At 55.9% G+C, this 17,011-nt stretch overlaps 1 protein-coding gene and 1 long non-coding RNA gene across 4 annotated transcripts; both read right to left on the bottom strand.

Annotated features, from left to right (window-relative positions):
• Positions 1 to 7,868: 7,868 nt before the first annotated feature.
• LOC138845835 (uncharacterized) lies at positions 7,869 to 14,394 on the bottom strand. Of its 3 annotated transcripts, none has more exons than XR_011383016.2 (4): positions 14,242 to 14,394; positions 10,955 to 11,351; positions 10,095 to 10,234; positions 7,869 to 8,550 (listed from the first exon to the last, which is right to left on the bottom strand). It is a non-coding gene; the product is annotated as an uncharacterized LOC138845835 (long non-coding RNA). The 3 variants fall into 3 exon arrangements; XR_016223385.1 differs by having other exon boundaries at positions 10,955 to 11,069; positions 14,177 to 14,391; XR_011383017.2 differs by having other exon boundaries at positions 14,177 to 14,389.
• A 1,618-nt stretch (positions 14,395 to 16,012) lies between these two features.
• Positions 16,013 to 16,762, bottom strand: LOC100344871 (olfactory receptor 7A17-like). The gene has a single exon (XM_089315598.1). The coding sequence runs from the start codon at positions 16,760 to 16,762 to the stop codon at positions 16,013 to 16,015; it is 750 nt and encodes a 249-aa protein (XP_089171724.1).
• Between the last annotated feature and the right edge of the window lie 249 nt (positions 16,763 to 17,011).

Below are 17,011 nucleotides of genomic sequence, written 5' to 3'. Positions count from 1 at the left end.
CTTCTGATTGAGCTCCATGCTAATGCACCTGGGAAAGCTGCAGAAGGTGGCCCAAGTCCTTGGGCCCTGTACCCATGTGGAAGACCCAGAATTAGCTCCTGGTTCCTGACTTTGGATTGGCCATGCTCCAGCCATTGCAGCCATTTTGGGAGTGTACTAGAAGATATAAGATATCTGTGTGTGTGTGTGTGTGTGTGTGTCTATAACTCTGCCTCTCAAATAAATAAATAAAATCTTAAAGAAAACAAAAGAAAGAGATAAAAATAATGGCAGCTCTGAAGGGAAAGACAGGCATATGAGGACATTTCTGTTTTGATATTTATTTATCTTTATTTTACTTGAATAGGAGAGAAACAAAAAGAAATAGACAAAGACATACAAACAAAAGAGAGAGCCACTCTCCTCTAGTTCATTCTGAAAATGCCTACAACATTTGGCCTGGCTAAGACTGGGCCAGGTCAAAGAAGTCACATGCCCAGAACTCAGTGTGGGTCTCCCATGTGACTGGCAGAATATATGTAGCTGAGTTGTCACTGTAACCTCTCAGAGGGTGTATTAGCAGGATGCTGGAATCAGGAGCAAAGCCATGACTCACACCTGGGCAACCTGATCTGGTATGTGTGTGTCCCAAGCAGTATCTTAAATGCAGCACCAGACATCCCCCCTGCTGTTTTTAATTTTTGAAATGGTGCAGATTGAGATTTTCTGGTGATGAGGCAGATTCTGAACAAGAGATTGTCTTTCAAACTGACAACATCGCTGCCTGTCATTTCATGTGTTTGTGTGTTTGTGTATATGGGGTATGATGTGTGCGTTTGTATGTTGGTGTGCACATGTGTGTGAGTGTGCATGTGTGGTGGGTATGTGAATGTATGTGTGTGCATGTGTGTGGGTACGTGTGGGTGGGTGTGAACATGTGTGTGCATGTCTGAGTGTGTGCACATGTGTGTGGGTGTGTCCACATCTGTGTATGTGAATGTATGCATGTTTGTATGTGTGTGCCTGTGTCAGTGTGTGCATGTGTGTGTGTGTTTGAGGGATAGTCAAGCGTGTTACCAAGTCCATAAGGCCATCTTACTGCCCTACCCCTGCCTTTGCTTTGTTGATGCAAAATGTTCTTTACCTCATACAAGCTGACAAATCATCTTGTGTACATGTATATCCATCTTCTCTTCCTTTTATTCCCTATGGTGTCTCTGGGCTTTTCTAGTTGTATCTATTTCTGAAGGTTGCATCACCTCCACCATCATGTGGCATCAGTTCTTTATCCTTCACTCATCATCAGCTTTTCCACTCGGAGTCATGTTAGAATCTTCACATAAGTGAAGTGATACTTAGCCTGGTCTCCCATGGGGAGCAGGGCCCAAGCACTTGGGCCATCCTCCACTGCACTCCCTGGCCAAGCAGAGAGCTGGCCTGGAAGAGGGGCAACCGGGACAGAATCTGGCGCCCTGACCGGGACTAGAACCTGGTGTGCCGGCGCCGCAAGGCAGAGGATTAGCCTAGTGAGCCGTGGCGCTGTGGATGTGGCCAGGGTCAAGGGCGTGGGGCTTAAAGAGTCCTGGGATAGTGGGCGGGGCCTGGGGTTGAGGGGTTTAGCTGGGTGGTGGGCAGGGTTCTGAGCATGGGAATTACAGGGTCCTGGGATAGTGGGTGATGGGGTCATGGCTGGATGTGGCCAGGGTCACAAGTATGGGGCTTAGAGGGTCCTTGCGTAGTGGGCGGGGCCCAGGGGCTGGGGATGGTTCCCGGGCAGGGACCTGCGGAGGTGCTAGGGAGAAGGGTGGGGTCCCTGGGATAGAAACTGAGGCGTGTCCCTGGATGGTGGGCAGGGTCCAGGTGTGGGGCTTAGAGGGTCTGGGATGGTGGACATGGCCCCAGCATGGGGGTTGGAGAGGAGGCTGTCCCAGCATTCAGTGTGGAATTCCAGACACAGGAGCTGAGAGGGGTCCAAAGATGGTGGGCAGGGCCAGAAACTGAGGGGACTCCAGGGGGATGGTGGGCGGGGTTCAGGGGTGCAGGGACTCCTGGGGAGGTGGGCCTGGGCACAGAGGTGGGGGTAGGCCTGGGACCACACACTTGGCCTCTGGAAGGTTCCACGTGGGTCTGGGGCACAGAAGGGGTCCTTGTTCTGGGTGAAGATTTGGAAAGTAGGCTGGCTTTGCTGGGAACTTGTAGGATCTGTCTCTCTCTCTCTCTCTCTCTCTCTCTCTTTTTTTTTGGATTGGTTTATTTTATTTCAAAGACAGTTACCGAGGTAGATGTTGTATCTTCTGGTTCACTCCCAAAATAGCCAGAACAGCCAGGGCTAGGGAAGGCTGAAGCCAGGAGCCAGGAGCTTCATCCAGGCCTCCCATGTGGGTGGCAGGGACACAAGCACTTGGGCCATCTTCTGCTGCTGGCCCAGGCCATAGCAGAGAGCTGGATCGGAATTGCAACAGCTGCGACTAGAACCAGTGCCCATATGGGATGCCTGGCACTGCACCTGCTGCACCACAGTGCCAGCCCCGGGAGATGTCTTGTGACTCTGCCTCTCTCCCTCCCCGTGGTCCTGCAGCAGCTGTACCGTGTCAGCAGCAGGAAGGGCAGCATCCAGAGGAGGGCCTTGGGAGGTGACGCCCCTGGGGCCCAGTCTTGCTCTCAGCGAGGATGAGAGGCCTGGAGGGGACTTGGAGCTCACGGCTTGATGGTGAAGAAAGGAGGAAGTGACAGGGAAGAGAGCCAGAAGCCAGCGGGGGGTGGGGGGTGCTCTGTGTGCTACAGGAGGCCAGTGATCTGTCGCCAGCTGTGAGGCCAGGGGAGGCCGCAGCCGTCCCATCCCACCCCACCGTCTCTGCGGCCTGGCTCTGAAGGAGAGATAGACCCTGCTCTGGGCCTTCTGATTGCAGGAGTGGCGGCTCGCTGTGTCGTCATGCGGGACGTGGGTTTGTCTCAGCAGGCAGTGATGGGGCCGCTGCTGGGGAACCTGCTCCTGAGGCTGTGCACATCCCAGTAGAAACCACCAGGAGAGCAGAAAGCCAGGGGAGGTCATGAGGTGACACGGGGGCAGGGGCGGGCATCCCATGGGCATAGACGCCCTCACAGCTGCTGGTCTCGGTGGGAGGAGCCTGGTTCTTCAGAAGCTCCAGGTCCGTATCCTGGACCCAGGTGTCAGGAGACAGCAGGTGCGGCCCTGGCAGCGTTCAGCTGGACCCAGTACAGAGGGAACCAGCTGTCCCTTCCCTGCTCCTCCAGAGGGAGGTGACCGAGTTGCCTAGGTGATGTCACAGCAGTCACCCCCGATGCCATCGGAAGACCCTGGACCCTGTAGGGCATTCCAAGGGTGGTTTGGTCGCCATGGCAACACCACCCTGCAGCCCTTGTGGCTGCTGTGCACAGAGGAGGCATGGGCTGAGGCAGCCTCCCACCCACTGCCACACCACTCTGCCTGCTGTGGCCTGACCAGCCCACGTGGCTGGCTCCACCACTCATCTGCCACCACCCGGGCAGGCCCCTTCCTGTCTGAGCTGTTAGCATTCAGTAGCCCCTCGTGCTCTGATGCCCCTCCCCGCCCCAGTGCACAGTGTCTGTCGGTGAGCGAGGCTCTGCCTGTCCCACAGCACAGGAGACGACGGCTGGGCCCCCTCTGGGCAGCTGCCTCGCGTGGGGGCTCCCTGCCCACTGCAGGGCAGATGCTGCTCACTTGTGTTGTTCCTGCAGCTGTGGACACACTAGGCTGAGAATGGGCACCCCTGGGGCCACGGGCACGGCCGCTGCAGAGACCAACAGGGGCTGCGGGTGGTGCTCCTGTGGCTTTGTGTCCTCCCCACAGCCAGCAGCTGGTGACCCTTCAAGCAGCCTGTCCCCTCTGTGCAGACGCAGAATCCCCCACCCTGTGTTTCCCTGTGGTGGCTGAGTATTGAGATTGAATCACAGTTTATGTCATTAGCAGTTGATGATGTTGTTAAACATTAATTTATTATTGAAAGGCAGAGGAGCGAAAGAGAGATTTTCCATCTACTGGTTCCCTCCTCAAATGACCACAAGAGCCAAGTCTGAGCCAGGCCAAAGCTAGGAGCCTGGAGCTCTCTCCAGTCTCCCACATGGGTGCAGGGCCCCAAGCACTTGGCCTATCTTCCACTGCCTTCCCAGACACATTAGCAGGGAGCTGGATCAGAAGTGGAGCAGCTGGGACTCGAACCTCCACACTAGTATGCAATGCTGGCATTGTCGTAGGTGGCTTAGTGTGCTGTGCACTGGTGTGGGCCTCCAGCAGTTGGTTTTTTAAAGAGTTTTGAGGGAATTCTGGTTCCTATTCCTCCCCTTATTGGTGTCCTTCTTTAATAAGCGTCCAGTCGGTGGCTTCTTCCATGTGACCCGCGTAGGTGGGACTCAGCGTGCAGGTGACCAAGGGTGGGCTTGGTCATGTGTACACTGCTGGTGGGTGGTCCCGTGGGTCACCCACCTTGTAGGAAGCAGCTAGAAGTTTATTTGTGCGAGTCCCCGTGTGCCAGTGCTTCCTGCCCCTGTGTCATGCTGTCCCATGGCCTGGGTTCGGGGGCCCTTGGTGCCAGGATTCTGGCCTTCGCCTGTGCTGAGGGCTCTGGACGGAGAGACAGAGCGTGTGTTTGCTTCCTGCTCCCAGATCCCTGGGCCCTTCGCATAGCAGTACTGGGGCTGCAGTACTTACCCCAGCTGCACAGTCTTGCTGCCAGGAGAGGCTGTCCCTTAGCTGCTGATACGGCCCACATGCTTTTTTTAATTTCTTTTTAAAATTTATTTATTTATTTGGAAATCAGAGTACAGGGAGAGAGGAATAGAGAGAGAGAGAGATCAATCTGCCTTCACTCCCCAGATGGCCGCAACAGCCAAGGCTGGGCCAGGCCAGAGCCGAGAGCCAGGGGCTTCCCCCAGGTCTCATATGTGGACAGCAGGGGCCATACACACCCGAGCCATTGTCCGCCACTTCCCTCAAGCTGCCAGCTTGTGAGCTAGACTGGAAGGGGAGTGGCAGGGATATGAACCCCACACCCAAATGGGATGACGGCATCACAGGTGGCGGCTTCACCCACTGCTCCACGATGCTGGCCCCGAGGTGCACCTGCTTTAGAGGGCCTCCTTGGGTGCTGTGCCCTGTGCCTTGGGGTTGGGAACTCTGTCACAGGGAGCCCAGCAACACCCCCTGCGTTCTTGCCCTGTGATGGGAATGGTTTGTGTGGTGGGATGAGCCTTGGTGGGAGTGGTTTGTGTGGTGGGAGGAGCTTGTGGTGGGAGTGGTGTATTATGGTGGGAGGAGCCTGTGTTAAGAGTGGTGTGTGTGCAGTGGGAGGAACCCTTGGTGGGAGTGGTGATTACAGTGGGAGGAGCCTACGATCACAGTGTTGTGTGGTGGGAGGAGCCTGTGGTAGGAGTGTTGTATTACAATGGGAGGAGCTTGTGTGGGGACCTGGTGTCCACACCTCATAGCTGCTGAAGTTTGTGCCTGGAGGGACTGCCTGCTGCCTGACAGCACTGTGGGCGGAGCAGATGCTGGCACTGGTGGAGCCTGTGGCAGACGAGGCTCGAGGCGGGATCAACTCGGCCTTCCCCAGGAGGGTGCACAGCCCCCAAACTCTCGCATCTGTGTCCTCTCGGGAAAGGGGCTGTGGCCCCTGATCCAGTCATGAGCATCAGGCAGGTACCAGCAGGGCAGTGCCCGGTGGGAGCCTGTCCCTCCGCCTGCTGTGTGTTTAGAGGAAGGCTCCCTCACCTTCATGCCCTCCCCACTGGCACTGGCTTCCTGAATGGTGCTGGCCCCCTCTGCACCTGCAGGCTACTGGCGGCCAGGTCAGTGGATTGATCACCCGTGGGTGAGTACAGCTGATAGGTTTGATTTGATCTGGTCTGCCCCGAATCGCATCATCTAAACAGTCTGTGTGAAAACTTGGTCCAAATTCCGTGTTCTGTCCTGCACGTGAAGTCTTTGGAATGGACATCAGTTTATGTGTGCACGGAAGGCTGAGCAAAGCATTTTGGATGCATGGGGTCACAGAGCAGGCTTGGGGTAGTGTCGCCTGCCCAGTCTGCCCATGGGGAACTGTCACAGGGGTCTGTGGGCTGCGTTGTGCAGCAGGGCGTGGGGGCCTGGGCCGCATGCCTCAGCCCTGCAGTCGGCCACTTCCCCACGGAGCCCTGGTGCCCTCGTGGGCAGCCAGGATCTGGGCACCTGGTGAGACCCTTGCAGCAGGTGGAGCTGTGCAGAGTATGACTGTGCATTCACATTCTGGGCACACACACGCATGCACAGACACATGCACAAACCTGTGTGCACACACACACTCGGTCTAGAAGGAAAACCGTAGAGCCTGCAGTGCTCACTCCCATGTGCAGGCAGGTGTCCCCCTCACGCTCATGCCCAGCACCCCGCATGACACGCGTCCCCCATCTTCTTCCCTGGGGGAGTGGAGGTGGGATCTGGCATTGGCTGCATGGGGTTTTGATGGAGAAGCAGCCTTGGGCTGCTCAGTGCTGGTGCCCTGCTCGTTGGCCGGCCGTCTCAGCTCATTGCATCTTGTTCAGGCTCACGCACTTTATTTAAAGGTGTGCAATGCTTTGGCAAGAGGCAGGGAGGAACCTACACCATTGCTTCACCTGCCATAGGTTCCAGGGACTGCAAAGGGGGCCTCTTCAGCAGGGGGCACAAACGCGACCTTCCTGGCCAGTTGGGTCTTGTCGGACTTCCTTCATCTGTGCTTCTGCGGGATCACAGGGCCCCCGGAAGCTGACACTCGGTGCTGCTACCTTCCACCTGGGCTGCTGGAAGAAGCCCTGGGATGGGAGCCTTCCCTACAGCATCACTGGTGTCGCCGAGCCAGATGCTGATGTGGGGGGCAAGGGTGCCCCAGCAGGGCTGGCTGGCTGTGTGGTTCTCATACCGTTCTGAGCTCCATCCACTGTCGGGGACACAGAGCAGGTGTCATGCATTTGGATGTCTGAACCCCCCTGCCCCGTGGCAGTGTGAGAATCTTCCTGCTTCCTGGACATGCCTCTCCACCTGTGGGGAAAGGCAGAGGCCCTGGGCAGCCACCTGTGGGGCCAGGACATGGGCAGACCTGGGTCCAGGCTTCCTTGGGGCAGCAGAGGCCTTGGCATCGTCCTCCTGAAAAGCCGCTGCTGGTGCTGACATCACAGAGCATCCCCCTCATCCTGAGTTAGTGTGTTCACTTCTCGCAGGCACTCACACGTGCTCTGGAAAGAAAGGCCTGTCTGGCCATTTCACCACGGGAGGCCTGGGAAGAGGGCGTGGACGCTTGCTCTGCTCCCCAGTACTGGCATTGTTGTGGCCTTTATGAAATACTGTTAAACCTCTGCGTTCCCCCCTCAAGAAATGGCCCAGAGGTGTGTCTTTTACAAAACAGCGGGCCCACATGGTTGAAAAATGTTCACAGGTACCGTACACAGCAGATAAACCGATTTCCTTAGCTGTTAGCTGGGGCGGATCCGCAGTGTCCTCTGGAAGAGAGGAGATGGGCTGACGAATACTTAGCTTAGAAAAAGGACTGAGGTCTCCGTTGGGAAGCAAGGCGTCCCAGCCCAGATCCCTTGAGCAGTGCGTGAAGTAGGGGCCTCAGCAGAGCAAATGTGCCATCAGGTGTGCACCATGGGAGGCTGAGGCTCAACCGTTGGCTGGTTTCTACTGGGATGTGCACAGCCTCAGGAGCAGGTTCCCCAGCAGCGGCCCCATCACTACCTGCTGAGACAAACCCACGTCCTTCATGACGACACAGCAAGCCGCCACTCCTGCAATCAGAAGGCCCAGAGCAGGGTCTACCTCTCCTTCAGAGCCAGGCCGCAGAGACAGCGGGGTTGGGATGGGACGGCTGAGGCCTCCCCTGGCCTCACAGCTGGCAACAGCTCAGGGATGGAGGAGGGGAGCAGCCCAGATGCATGGCAGGTGCTGCGCCCCGCCCACATGTGACCTGGGCAGCCCTGGTCCCTGGCACAGTTGGGGCCACCACGCAGGATGAGGATGTGCCGTCTGCCTTCAGTGAGGCTGCCTTGCAAACAAACCCACAGGGAGACTGACACCTGGGCTGCAGATCAACGGGTCTGGAACTTTCTGCCGAGCCGAGGTGAGATGGGCCACGAGCAGCCACAGAAAGGGAAGTGGCCAGCCAGGGGTGCGTACCCCAGAGCAGAGGGGTCAGCCCCATAATAGTGACCTTGGGTGGAGCACGCCCCTCATTCGCTGTTCTTCCAGTTTCTGCTGACACGCACCCATCGCAGACTAGAACTCACCGGGCCGCCATCAGCGGGTCCTCCGCTCGCTACCCACCACGCACCCATCACAGACTAGAACTCACTGGGCCGCCATCAGTGGGTCCTCCACTCGCTCCCTACCATAAAGCTGCCGGCAGAATCGTCTTGGCTGCTGTGCATTGCTGTGTTACCACGGGTCTCCCTGGAAAGAACAGAACAGGAAGCAACCCAGGCCGCAACGCCCCACAAACGGCAGAGTTCCAGATCCTTGTCAAAAAGAGACCGGAAGGGAAATGCAGGAACCATTTGCAAAACAAATTTGGCTCTCCGAACCTAAAAAAAAAAAAAAAATAGCAAGTTTTAAGAATTGAGAGGGGGCTGGTATTGTGGTATAGCAGATAAAGCCACTGCCTGTGGTGCCGGCATCCCATATGGGTGCCAGTTTGAGACCTGGCTGTTCCAGTTCCGACCCAGCTTTCTGCTATAGCTTGGGAAACCAGTGGAAGATGGCCCAAGTGCTTGGGTCTCTACACTTGCGTGGGAGACCTAGAAGAGGCTCCTGGCTTCGGATCAGCCCAGCTCCAGCCATTGTGGCCATCTGGGGAGTGAACCAGCAGATGGGAGACCTCTGTGTGTGTGTCTCTGCTTCTCTCTATCTGTAACTCTCCCTCTCAAATCAATCAATCTTGGGGGAAAAAAAAATGTGTCACCAGTCCCAAATCCCAGCACTGGTACTGGGTCGTTACTGCCAGAGAGGGGATGAGGCACAGGACCACAGCTGTCACAGGCCCCAACATGCCCTTACCAGGGGTTCCCAAGGGGTGGGTGCAGCTCACCGATGACTTCCATAATGGGCCACTGATTCCTCCCAGACTCCCTACAGGCCTTTACCAGGGGTCCCAACAGGGTGGGTGCAGCTCACTGGTGACTTCCACACCCGGCCGCTGGTTCCCCTCCACTCCCTGGGCTCCCAACAGGGACCCTGGGAGGATTATGGGGCGTGGCTCACCAGGAGACCTGCCCTCCTCCCCTGGAGGAGGTCCCTTTTCCCCTCAGTCTCCATTGAGTCTGCCAGGCTCAATGTGCCAGTGTCTCACCCAGCACCGCAGACCCTGTGGGAAGCGACTCCAGGAAACAAGGGCAGGAAACGTCAAGATTACCCAAAGTTACTGCAGACCAGAAAAAACCCCATGCCTTTTCCTAAACACCAATGCCGACGGTATAATCCATTTGCTTCATCCCCCAGGTAAGCAATTTCAAACACTCCCAGCCAGTACCAAGAGACAGAGAGAGTTCAGGGGCTGGCGCTGTGGTGTAGTTGGTAGAGCCGCCATCTATAGCTCTCGCATCCCATATGGGCACCGGTTCTAGTCCCGGCTGCTCCACTCCTGATCCAGCTCTCTGCTATGGCCTGAGGAAGCAGTAGAAGATGGCCCAAGTGTTTGGGTCCCTGCTCCCGTGTGGGAGACCTCAAAGAAGCTTGTGGCTCCTGGCTTTGGATCAGCCCAGCTCCAGCTGTTGCGGCCATCTGGGGCATGAACCAGCAGATGGGGAGATCTCTGTCTCTGATTCTCTGTTTCTATCTTTCAAATAAATAAAAATTAAAATATTTTTAACGGGGCTGGTGCTGTGGCATAGTAGGTAAAGCCTCCACCTGCAGTGCTGGTATCTCATATGAGCACAGGTTCGAGTTCCAGCTCCTCCTCTTCCAATCCAGCCCTCTGCTAATGGCTTGGGAAGGCAGTGGAGGCTGGCCCACGTGCTTGGGCCCCTGCACCCACGTGGGAGACCCGGATGAAAGGGTAAGAGGAAGCAAGTGTCCTGGATACAGACACACAGAACTCCAACAATCATCCCAGAAGACAAAGTCCGTTCACCTTGAATGCTGTGGCTGACTTATACGCAGGCAGGGTCTCGTCTCTGTGTCTCACGGTCCATCCGGGGTCTGATTATCATTGAACATCCAGGAGCACTCACATCCATCTCAGGAAAAGCAATCTCTACTGAACAGATGAACCTGAAACAGATTTCCTTCTTTCTTCAAATGTATTTTGAAAGTCAGAGTTACAAAGACAGAAGGAGAGAGAGAGAATATCTTCCATCTGCAGGTTCACCCTCCAGATGGCCACAATGGCCAGTGCTGGGTCAGCCGGGAGCCAGGAGCTTCATCTGGGTCTTTCCTGTGGGTAGCAAGGGCCCAAGAACTTGGTCCATCCTCTGCTCCTTCCCCACATGCATTAGCAGGGAGCTGGATTGGAAGTGGAGCACCTGGGACATCAGTCAGTGCCCATATGAGAAGCTGGCATTGCAGAAGGCGGCTTTACCCACTGCACCACAATGCAGGCCTCAAACCTACATTTCTGAATGACACAGACATCCTTAAAATACAAACACTTAATACCATTGATCAAAGTTTGTTTCCTAGAAATAAAAAACCAGGATGACATTGCAATGCAGCAGGTTTGGCTACTGCCTGCATTGCTGGCATCCCATACGGGAAGTTGTTCAAGTCCTGGCTGCTCCACTTCCATTCCAACTCTCTGCCAATGCACTTGGGAAAGCAGTGGAAGATGGCCCAAGTGTTTGGAGCCCTGCACCCATATGGGAGACCCAGATGAAGCTCCTGGCTCCCGGCTGACCCAGGACTGGCCATTGTGGCCATCTGGAGTGCTGTCTGTCACTTGCCTTTCAAATGAATAAACCTTTACAAATTTTTTAAGAACTCTAAAATACATACCTTTAAGAGAGGGACAGGTATCTTGGCTACAGCAGAAGGTCCACCAAGCGTGTTGTGGCTCCGGCCTTCACACACGTCCACGGCATCCCTGACACTCCCCGTGGCCTTCCTGTGTCTGGGTGGATGGAACGGAGGGGTCTGAAGCCCTCCTGCTCTGCTCCACGCCTTTGAGCCCTGTCTCCCATGGTCCACGATGTCTGTCTACCCACGGCCAGGGAGGGAGAAGGTGTCTGCTCCACAGCTCACAGGGGAGTGGGCGGGGCAGCCCCCTCAGAAAAGAAAGATGGCACCTCCCATGTCCCCCAGCGTGGGCTCCTTGGAGACAGCCATGGGTACGTCAGGAGTTGCTGGAGGAAATGTTCCTGAAGCTGTCGAATAGGTGCACTCCTGTTGTCAGCTGACAATTAAGAGAAAAACAAGTGAAAACTGAAAATTGAACAGAAAACTGAAAATTGAATAGAAAGCTCTTGGTCCATATTTACCGTTTGCTGCTTCACAGCCCTATATCAGTACTGGGGACACCAGGCTCCATCAAGACCCAGCATTGGCTCCCATAAAACTCAGCTGGGTGGGAAGGGGGCACTGACACTGTCGGTCCCACAATCCCTTAAAAAGAAGCACGAGATGGAGCCGTCCCTTGTCAGTGCATTTCCAGTGCCTACTGTTCTTGTGCCTGACAGGCCCACCCAGTGTGCTGCCTGTGCACTCTGGAGAGAACTCATGCAAGTGGGGGAGGGGCGGGCCAGGTCCCCCCTCCAGGCATAAATCCCTGAGAGCCAAACCCAAGGAGAAATATCTGGAGTGCAAATGATCAGCGACTCGGGGTGGTGATGAGGGGTGTGTGTGCTGAGCATTCCAGAACCTTCCTTCAAAGTACCAGCACACCCCACAGGCCCCTGCTTGTCTAGACGCCTGCTTCCAGCACGGGCTCCTGCCTGCTTTGTCCCACAGCCTTCTGCCCAGACTCCTGTTTCCCACTGGATGCTGTGGGTCACTAGGAGGGGACGGCCTTTGCCATTAAGCACACACAGGTGCCTGAGTCACAGCAAATCCTGTGTACGATGACAAACACCAGGTTCTAAAAGGCCAGGGCCTTTGGGTAAGGATTGAACCCAGGTGGGACCCCGCAGATGGCGCTCAAGACACAAGCAGCCCCAGACTTCCTTCTTCCCAGCTCGGGGTTCCTCTGCAGTGACAGCAGAGCCACCATCTGGGCCTTCAGAGCCCCCTTCCCTGACAGGGGCTAGCTGTTACTTTCTTGCTGTTGGTGTCCCCTTATGAGCCTTGCCACTATCCTGACACTGTCATCGTTCAGGGCAGATTAAAAAAAAATCCCAGGCTGGACCAGCCACATGTGGATGGCATCTGTGGCATCCACTTTTCACTGGTCTTCAAAAGCACAGAAATCACTTTTCCTGGGTTCAGACAAAAAAGGAAAACTTTCAATAACCACAAGCAGTCACTGGCCAGGCCCTGCCTGCTCTTGGTCTAGGTCAGCTGAAGGTGGGAAGCTCAGGTCCAGGTTACCCCTGGCGTGGGCCCTGGGAAAGGGCGTGCTAATTCTCCTCCTTCCCCCTAGGAAGTAGGGGGAGCCCGGCCAACCCCCTGCTTCCCAAGGACAGGCTCTGGCGCTTGTCAGGGAACCTCAGAGAAGCTGGACACCTGGCCAGGATGTATCTAGCAGGCTCTCCCTGGCCAGTCCGGGGCTGCCTCCACCTCCACTTTCTTCCCAGGAGCAGGGTCATTGGTCTCCCATCCTGGGTAGCAAGCAGAGCCCCACCCATACCCCCCCACTGGCTTCTGGCATTCTTCCATGTCACTTCCTCCTTTCTTTACCATCAAGCCATGAGCTCCAAGTCCCCTCCAGGCCTCTCATCCTCGCTGAGAGCAAGACTGGGACCCAGGAGTGTCACCTCCCAAGGCCCTCCTCTGGATGCTGCCCTGCCTGCTGCTGACACGGTACAGCTGCTGCAGGACCACGGGGAGGGAGAGAGGCAGAGTCATAAGACATCTCCCGGGGCTGGCGCTGTGGTGCAGCAGGTGCAGTGCCGGCATCCCATATGGGCACTGGTTCTAATCCTGGCTGCTCCACTTCAGATCCTGCTCTCTGCTATGGCCTGGGCCAGCAGCAGAAGATGGCCCAAGGGCCCAAGTGCTTGTGTCCCTGCCACCCACATGGGAGGCCTGGATGAAGCTCCTGGCTCCTGGCTTCAGCCTTCCCCAGCCCTGGCTGTTGTGGCTATTTTGGGAGTGAACCAGCAGATACAACATCTACCTCGGTAACTCTGTCTTTGAAATAAAATAAACCAAACCCCCCCCCCCCAAAAAAAAGAGAGAGAGAGAAAAAAGAAAAAAGATATCTCCCAAGTTCCCAGCAAGGCCAGCACATTTTCCACTTTTTATTCCCCCCAGGACTGGGCCAGGAATCCTCACCCAGAACAAGGACCCCTTCTGTTCCCAGACCCAGGGAACTTCCAGGGACCAAGTGTGTGGTCCCAGCCCCAGCCCACCTCTGTGCCTGGCCCCCCGCCCCGCCCACGTCTGCAGAAGTCCCTGGGTCACCCTCTCCCACAAACCCCTGGTCCCCGCCCACCATGCCCCCTGGAGCCCCCTCAGTTTCTGGCTCCTCCCACCACCCCTGATACCCCCTCAGTTCCTGAGTCCCATCCACCGTCCTTGGATCCCTCTCAGCTCCTGTGTCTGGAATTCCACACTGAATGCTGGGACAGCCTCCTCTCCAACCCGCGTGCCGGGGCCCCGCCCACCATCCCAGACCCTCTAAGCCCCACACCTGGGACCCTGCCCACCATCCAGGGACACGCCTCAGCTTCCGTCCAAGGGACCCCACCCATCTCCCCAGAACTCCCTCAGGTTCCTGCCCTGGAACCATCCCCAGCCCCTGGACCCCGCCCACTACCCCAGCACCCTCTAAACCCTACATCCCTGGCACCGACCACATCCAGCCTGGACCCCCTTCATCCACTATCCTGGGACCCAGTAAGTCCCGCACCCGGTACTCCGCCCACCACTCCAGGAGTCACCTCCGCACCTGTGCTCGGGCCCGCCCCCAACCAAAGCCCCGGGCCCCGCCCACTCTCCGGGGACTCACCTGGCCTGCTGTACCCGGGACCCCGCCCGTCTCCTCAGAACCCCCTCAGGCCCTTGCTCAGGACCCCCGCCTCAGCCCCCGAGCCCCGCCCACTACCGGGGACCACTCCTCACCCGCCCCGTGCCGGGACCCGCGCTCCTAATGTCCCCGGGCGCGTTAAAAAGCGCCGCCGCCTCACCCTCGCCGAGATGTACCACCCTGTCTCGTGTTTCTTGCTCAAGGCGGCCCCGCTCTTGTCGGGGGGGGGGGGGGCGCCGCGCTGGAGCGGCCCCACCGCCGAGCACTTCCGGGTCAGAGGGCGCGCGGCGCGACGGGTCGCGCTGGGGGTAAAAATCGGAGGCGGGGCTGGGCGCGGGGCTCCGGCAGGGTCCCCTCTGCTCATGGTGGCGCCATGGAGGAGGCCGTGGGCGACCTGAAGCAGGCGTCGGCCTGCGTGGCTGACCCCACCTGAGGGGCGCGGCCCCCAGCACCGCCAGGGAGGCCCGGCAGGCCCGACCCGAGGAGACCCCCCTCCCGCCGCCGCCCCGATCTGGCTTCATCTGAAAGAACCCTCAGGCCACCGTGACGGGAGCAGGAAGTTGGGTGTAGGAAGGTCCAGCTTTAGGAAGAGCAGGAAACGCGGTGACGTCATGGCGTCTTTCAGGGCATTTTGGATTTGCCATCTTTCCATCCTCAGCCTGTCTTCCTGCCTTGTACTTGCAGCTGGGGGAGGACCTGGCTTCTGCATTGGCTGTGTTCATCCCCGGTCTCAGGGATGCAAGGAAAAGACCTTCTCTACCAAACAGCTGTTTTGGGGTCACAGTTCTGGGTGCTGCACACAGTTGCAGTGGGGTCCAGAGACGCCTACGCGCCAACATCTGTGCACAACCGCACCACCAATGCATTGGGGACAGCACAGGGCAGGCACAGAGGTGTGACGTCAGAACCAGCTCGGGGGCCAGTGCTGTGACTGAGTGGGCTAAGCCTCTGGCTATGGTGCCAGCATTCCATATGGGCACTGGTTCAATTCCCAGCTGCTCCACTTCCGATCCAGCTCTCTGCTGTGGCCTGGGAAAGCAGCAGAAGATGGCCCAAGTGCTTGGACTCCTGCACCCATGTAGGTGACCTGGAAGAAGCTCCTGGCTCCTGGCTTTGGATCGGCACAGCTCTGGCCATTTCACTCTTTGGGGAGTGAACCAGCAGATGGAAGTCTCTCTGTCTCCCCCCCCCCTTTCTGCCTTTCAAATAAATAAATAAATCTTTAAAAAACAGTCCTCTGTTCATCATTAGATATTGATATGGTTTTCATAATTGGTAGATGAAAGTAAACACATTTACTAAAGAACATGATGGAGTAGATTCCAGAAGGCACCTGTTGTGCACTGATTGAGGGAGGCACTTGGATCTGAAACAGAAACAGGACCCTAAAGGAGAGCATCAAAGCCAATGACCAGTTAGAAAACACACAGATGTATTAAATTCCGCTATCAGGAAGAGCCATTCGTGATACACCAGGAATGATGGAGATAAAGGAGAAAGACAGTGGCCTCAGATTTTCCTAACCTACACTCAGTAAATGACCTCAGTTGCCAGCTATAATCTGATTATAAGAGTAGCAAAACACATAACATGTTTTTCAGTAAAACAAAAAGCTACTCAGTATGAACACATCGTGTGTAGAGAACTTATTCTACCGTCCCATGAGACAATGGTGAATTCCAACTGCTTCTGTGTTTGGAAAGTCTTTGGGAAAGCAGGAAAGTAAGAAAAAAAAGATGTTTAGATACCGAAAAGAGAAGAAGTCTTAATGAGCAAGTTGCTTAAGTTAGACAGGTGGAAATCAGAGTAACACCAACTCCAGGAACCAAAATGAAGGAGAAAATTCTACTTTCACAATCTGGTCATGAAACCAGGATTGCTGGCCCAGGCATTTGAGTCCTATGATTATCACTGCTTCCTTAGCTCCAGAGCTAAGACCCTTGTGTAGTTTCCAGAGCCTTCTTTATGTCTTTATTCCTCAGACTGTAGATGAAGGCGTTCAGCATGGGGGTGACCACAGTGTACATCACCGAGGCCATGGCAGGTGAGTGTGAGTGGTGGGTAACAGCTGAAGTGAGGTAGACACCTAGACCTGTGCAATAAAATAAGGAGACAACGGACAGGTGGGAGGCACAGGTGGAGAATGTTCTATCCTTCCCCTGAGCTGAGGGGATTGCTCGGATGGAGGAGACGATCTTATAGTGGGAGCACAGGATCCCAGCCAGTGAACCAACAGCTAGCAGCACAGGTATGAAGTATACGACCATGTCATTAAGAAAAGTGTCAGAGCAGGCAAGATGGGCCATCTGATTCAGTTCACAGAAACAGTGATGGATTTCCTGGGGTACACAGAAGGACAACCACAGCACCATTAAGCTTTGTAACAAGGCATGCAGGACACTGATGACCCAGCACACCAGGACTAGCTGCACACACATCTGGTGGTTCATGATGACCATGTAGTGCAGGGGGTTGCAGATGAACACAATCCTGTCATAGGCCATCATGGCCAGGAGAAAATTGTCCAGCTCCGCAAAAAGCAGGAAGAAGAACATCTGGGTGATGCAGCCTGCATAGCTGATGGCTTTTTTCTGCATCTGGATGTTCACCAGCATCTTGGGGACAGTGGTGGAGGTGAAGCAGATGTCCACCAAGGACAGGTTGGAGAGGAAGAAGTACATGGGTGTGTGGAGGTGGGCTCTGAGAGGATGGCAAAGATGATGAGCAGGTTCCCAGCCACAGTGACCAGGTACATGGAGAGGAAGAGCCCAAATATGAGGGTCCTCTGAGACTCCCAGAAGAAATCTTGAAGTTTGTGAATCATTCCCTGATGCCAGTGGTTGAGACGACTACCAGGAAAGAGATAATTACATGACTACTGAGGAGCCATTGCTCACATAGGGGAAATTCTGCCATGTATATGTTGCAGG

This window comes from Oryctolagus cuniculus, chromosome 16 (assembly GCF_051225735.1).
Source record: "Oryctolagus cuniculus isolate XC-2025 breed Fujian yellow rabbit chromosome 16, ASM5122573v1, whole genome shotgun sequence".
In the NCBI taxonomy this organism is placed as follows: domain Eukaryota; kingdom Metazoa; phylum Chordata; class Mammalia; order Lagomorpha; family Leporidae; genus Oryctolagus; species Oryctolagus cuniculus.
The sequence above is the reverse complement of the archived record's forward strand: the minus strand, read 5'-3'. Positions and strand labels throughout refer to the sequence as shown.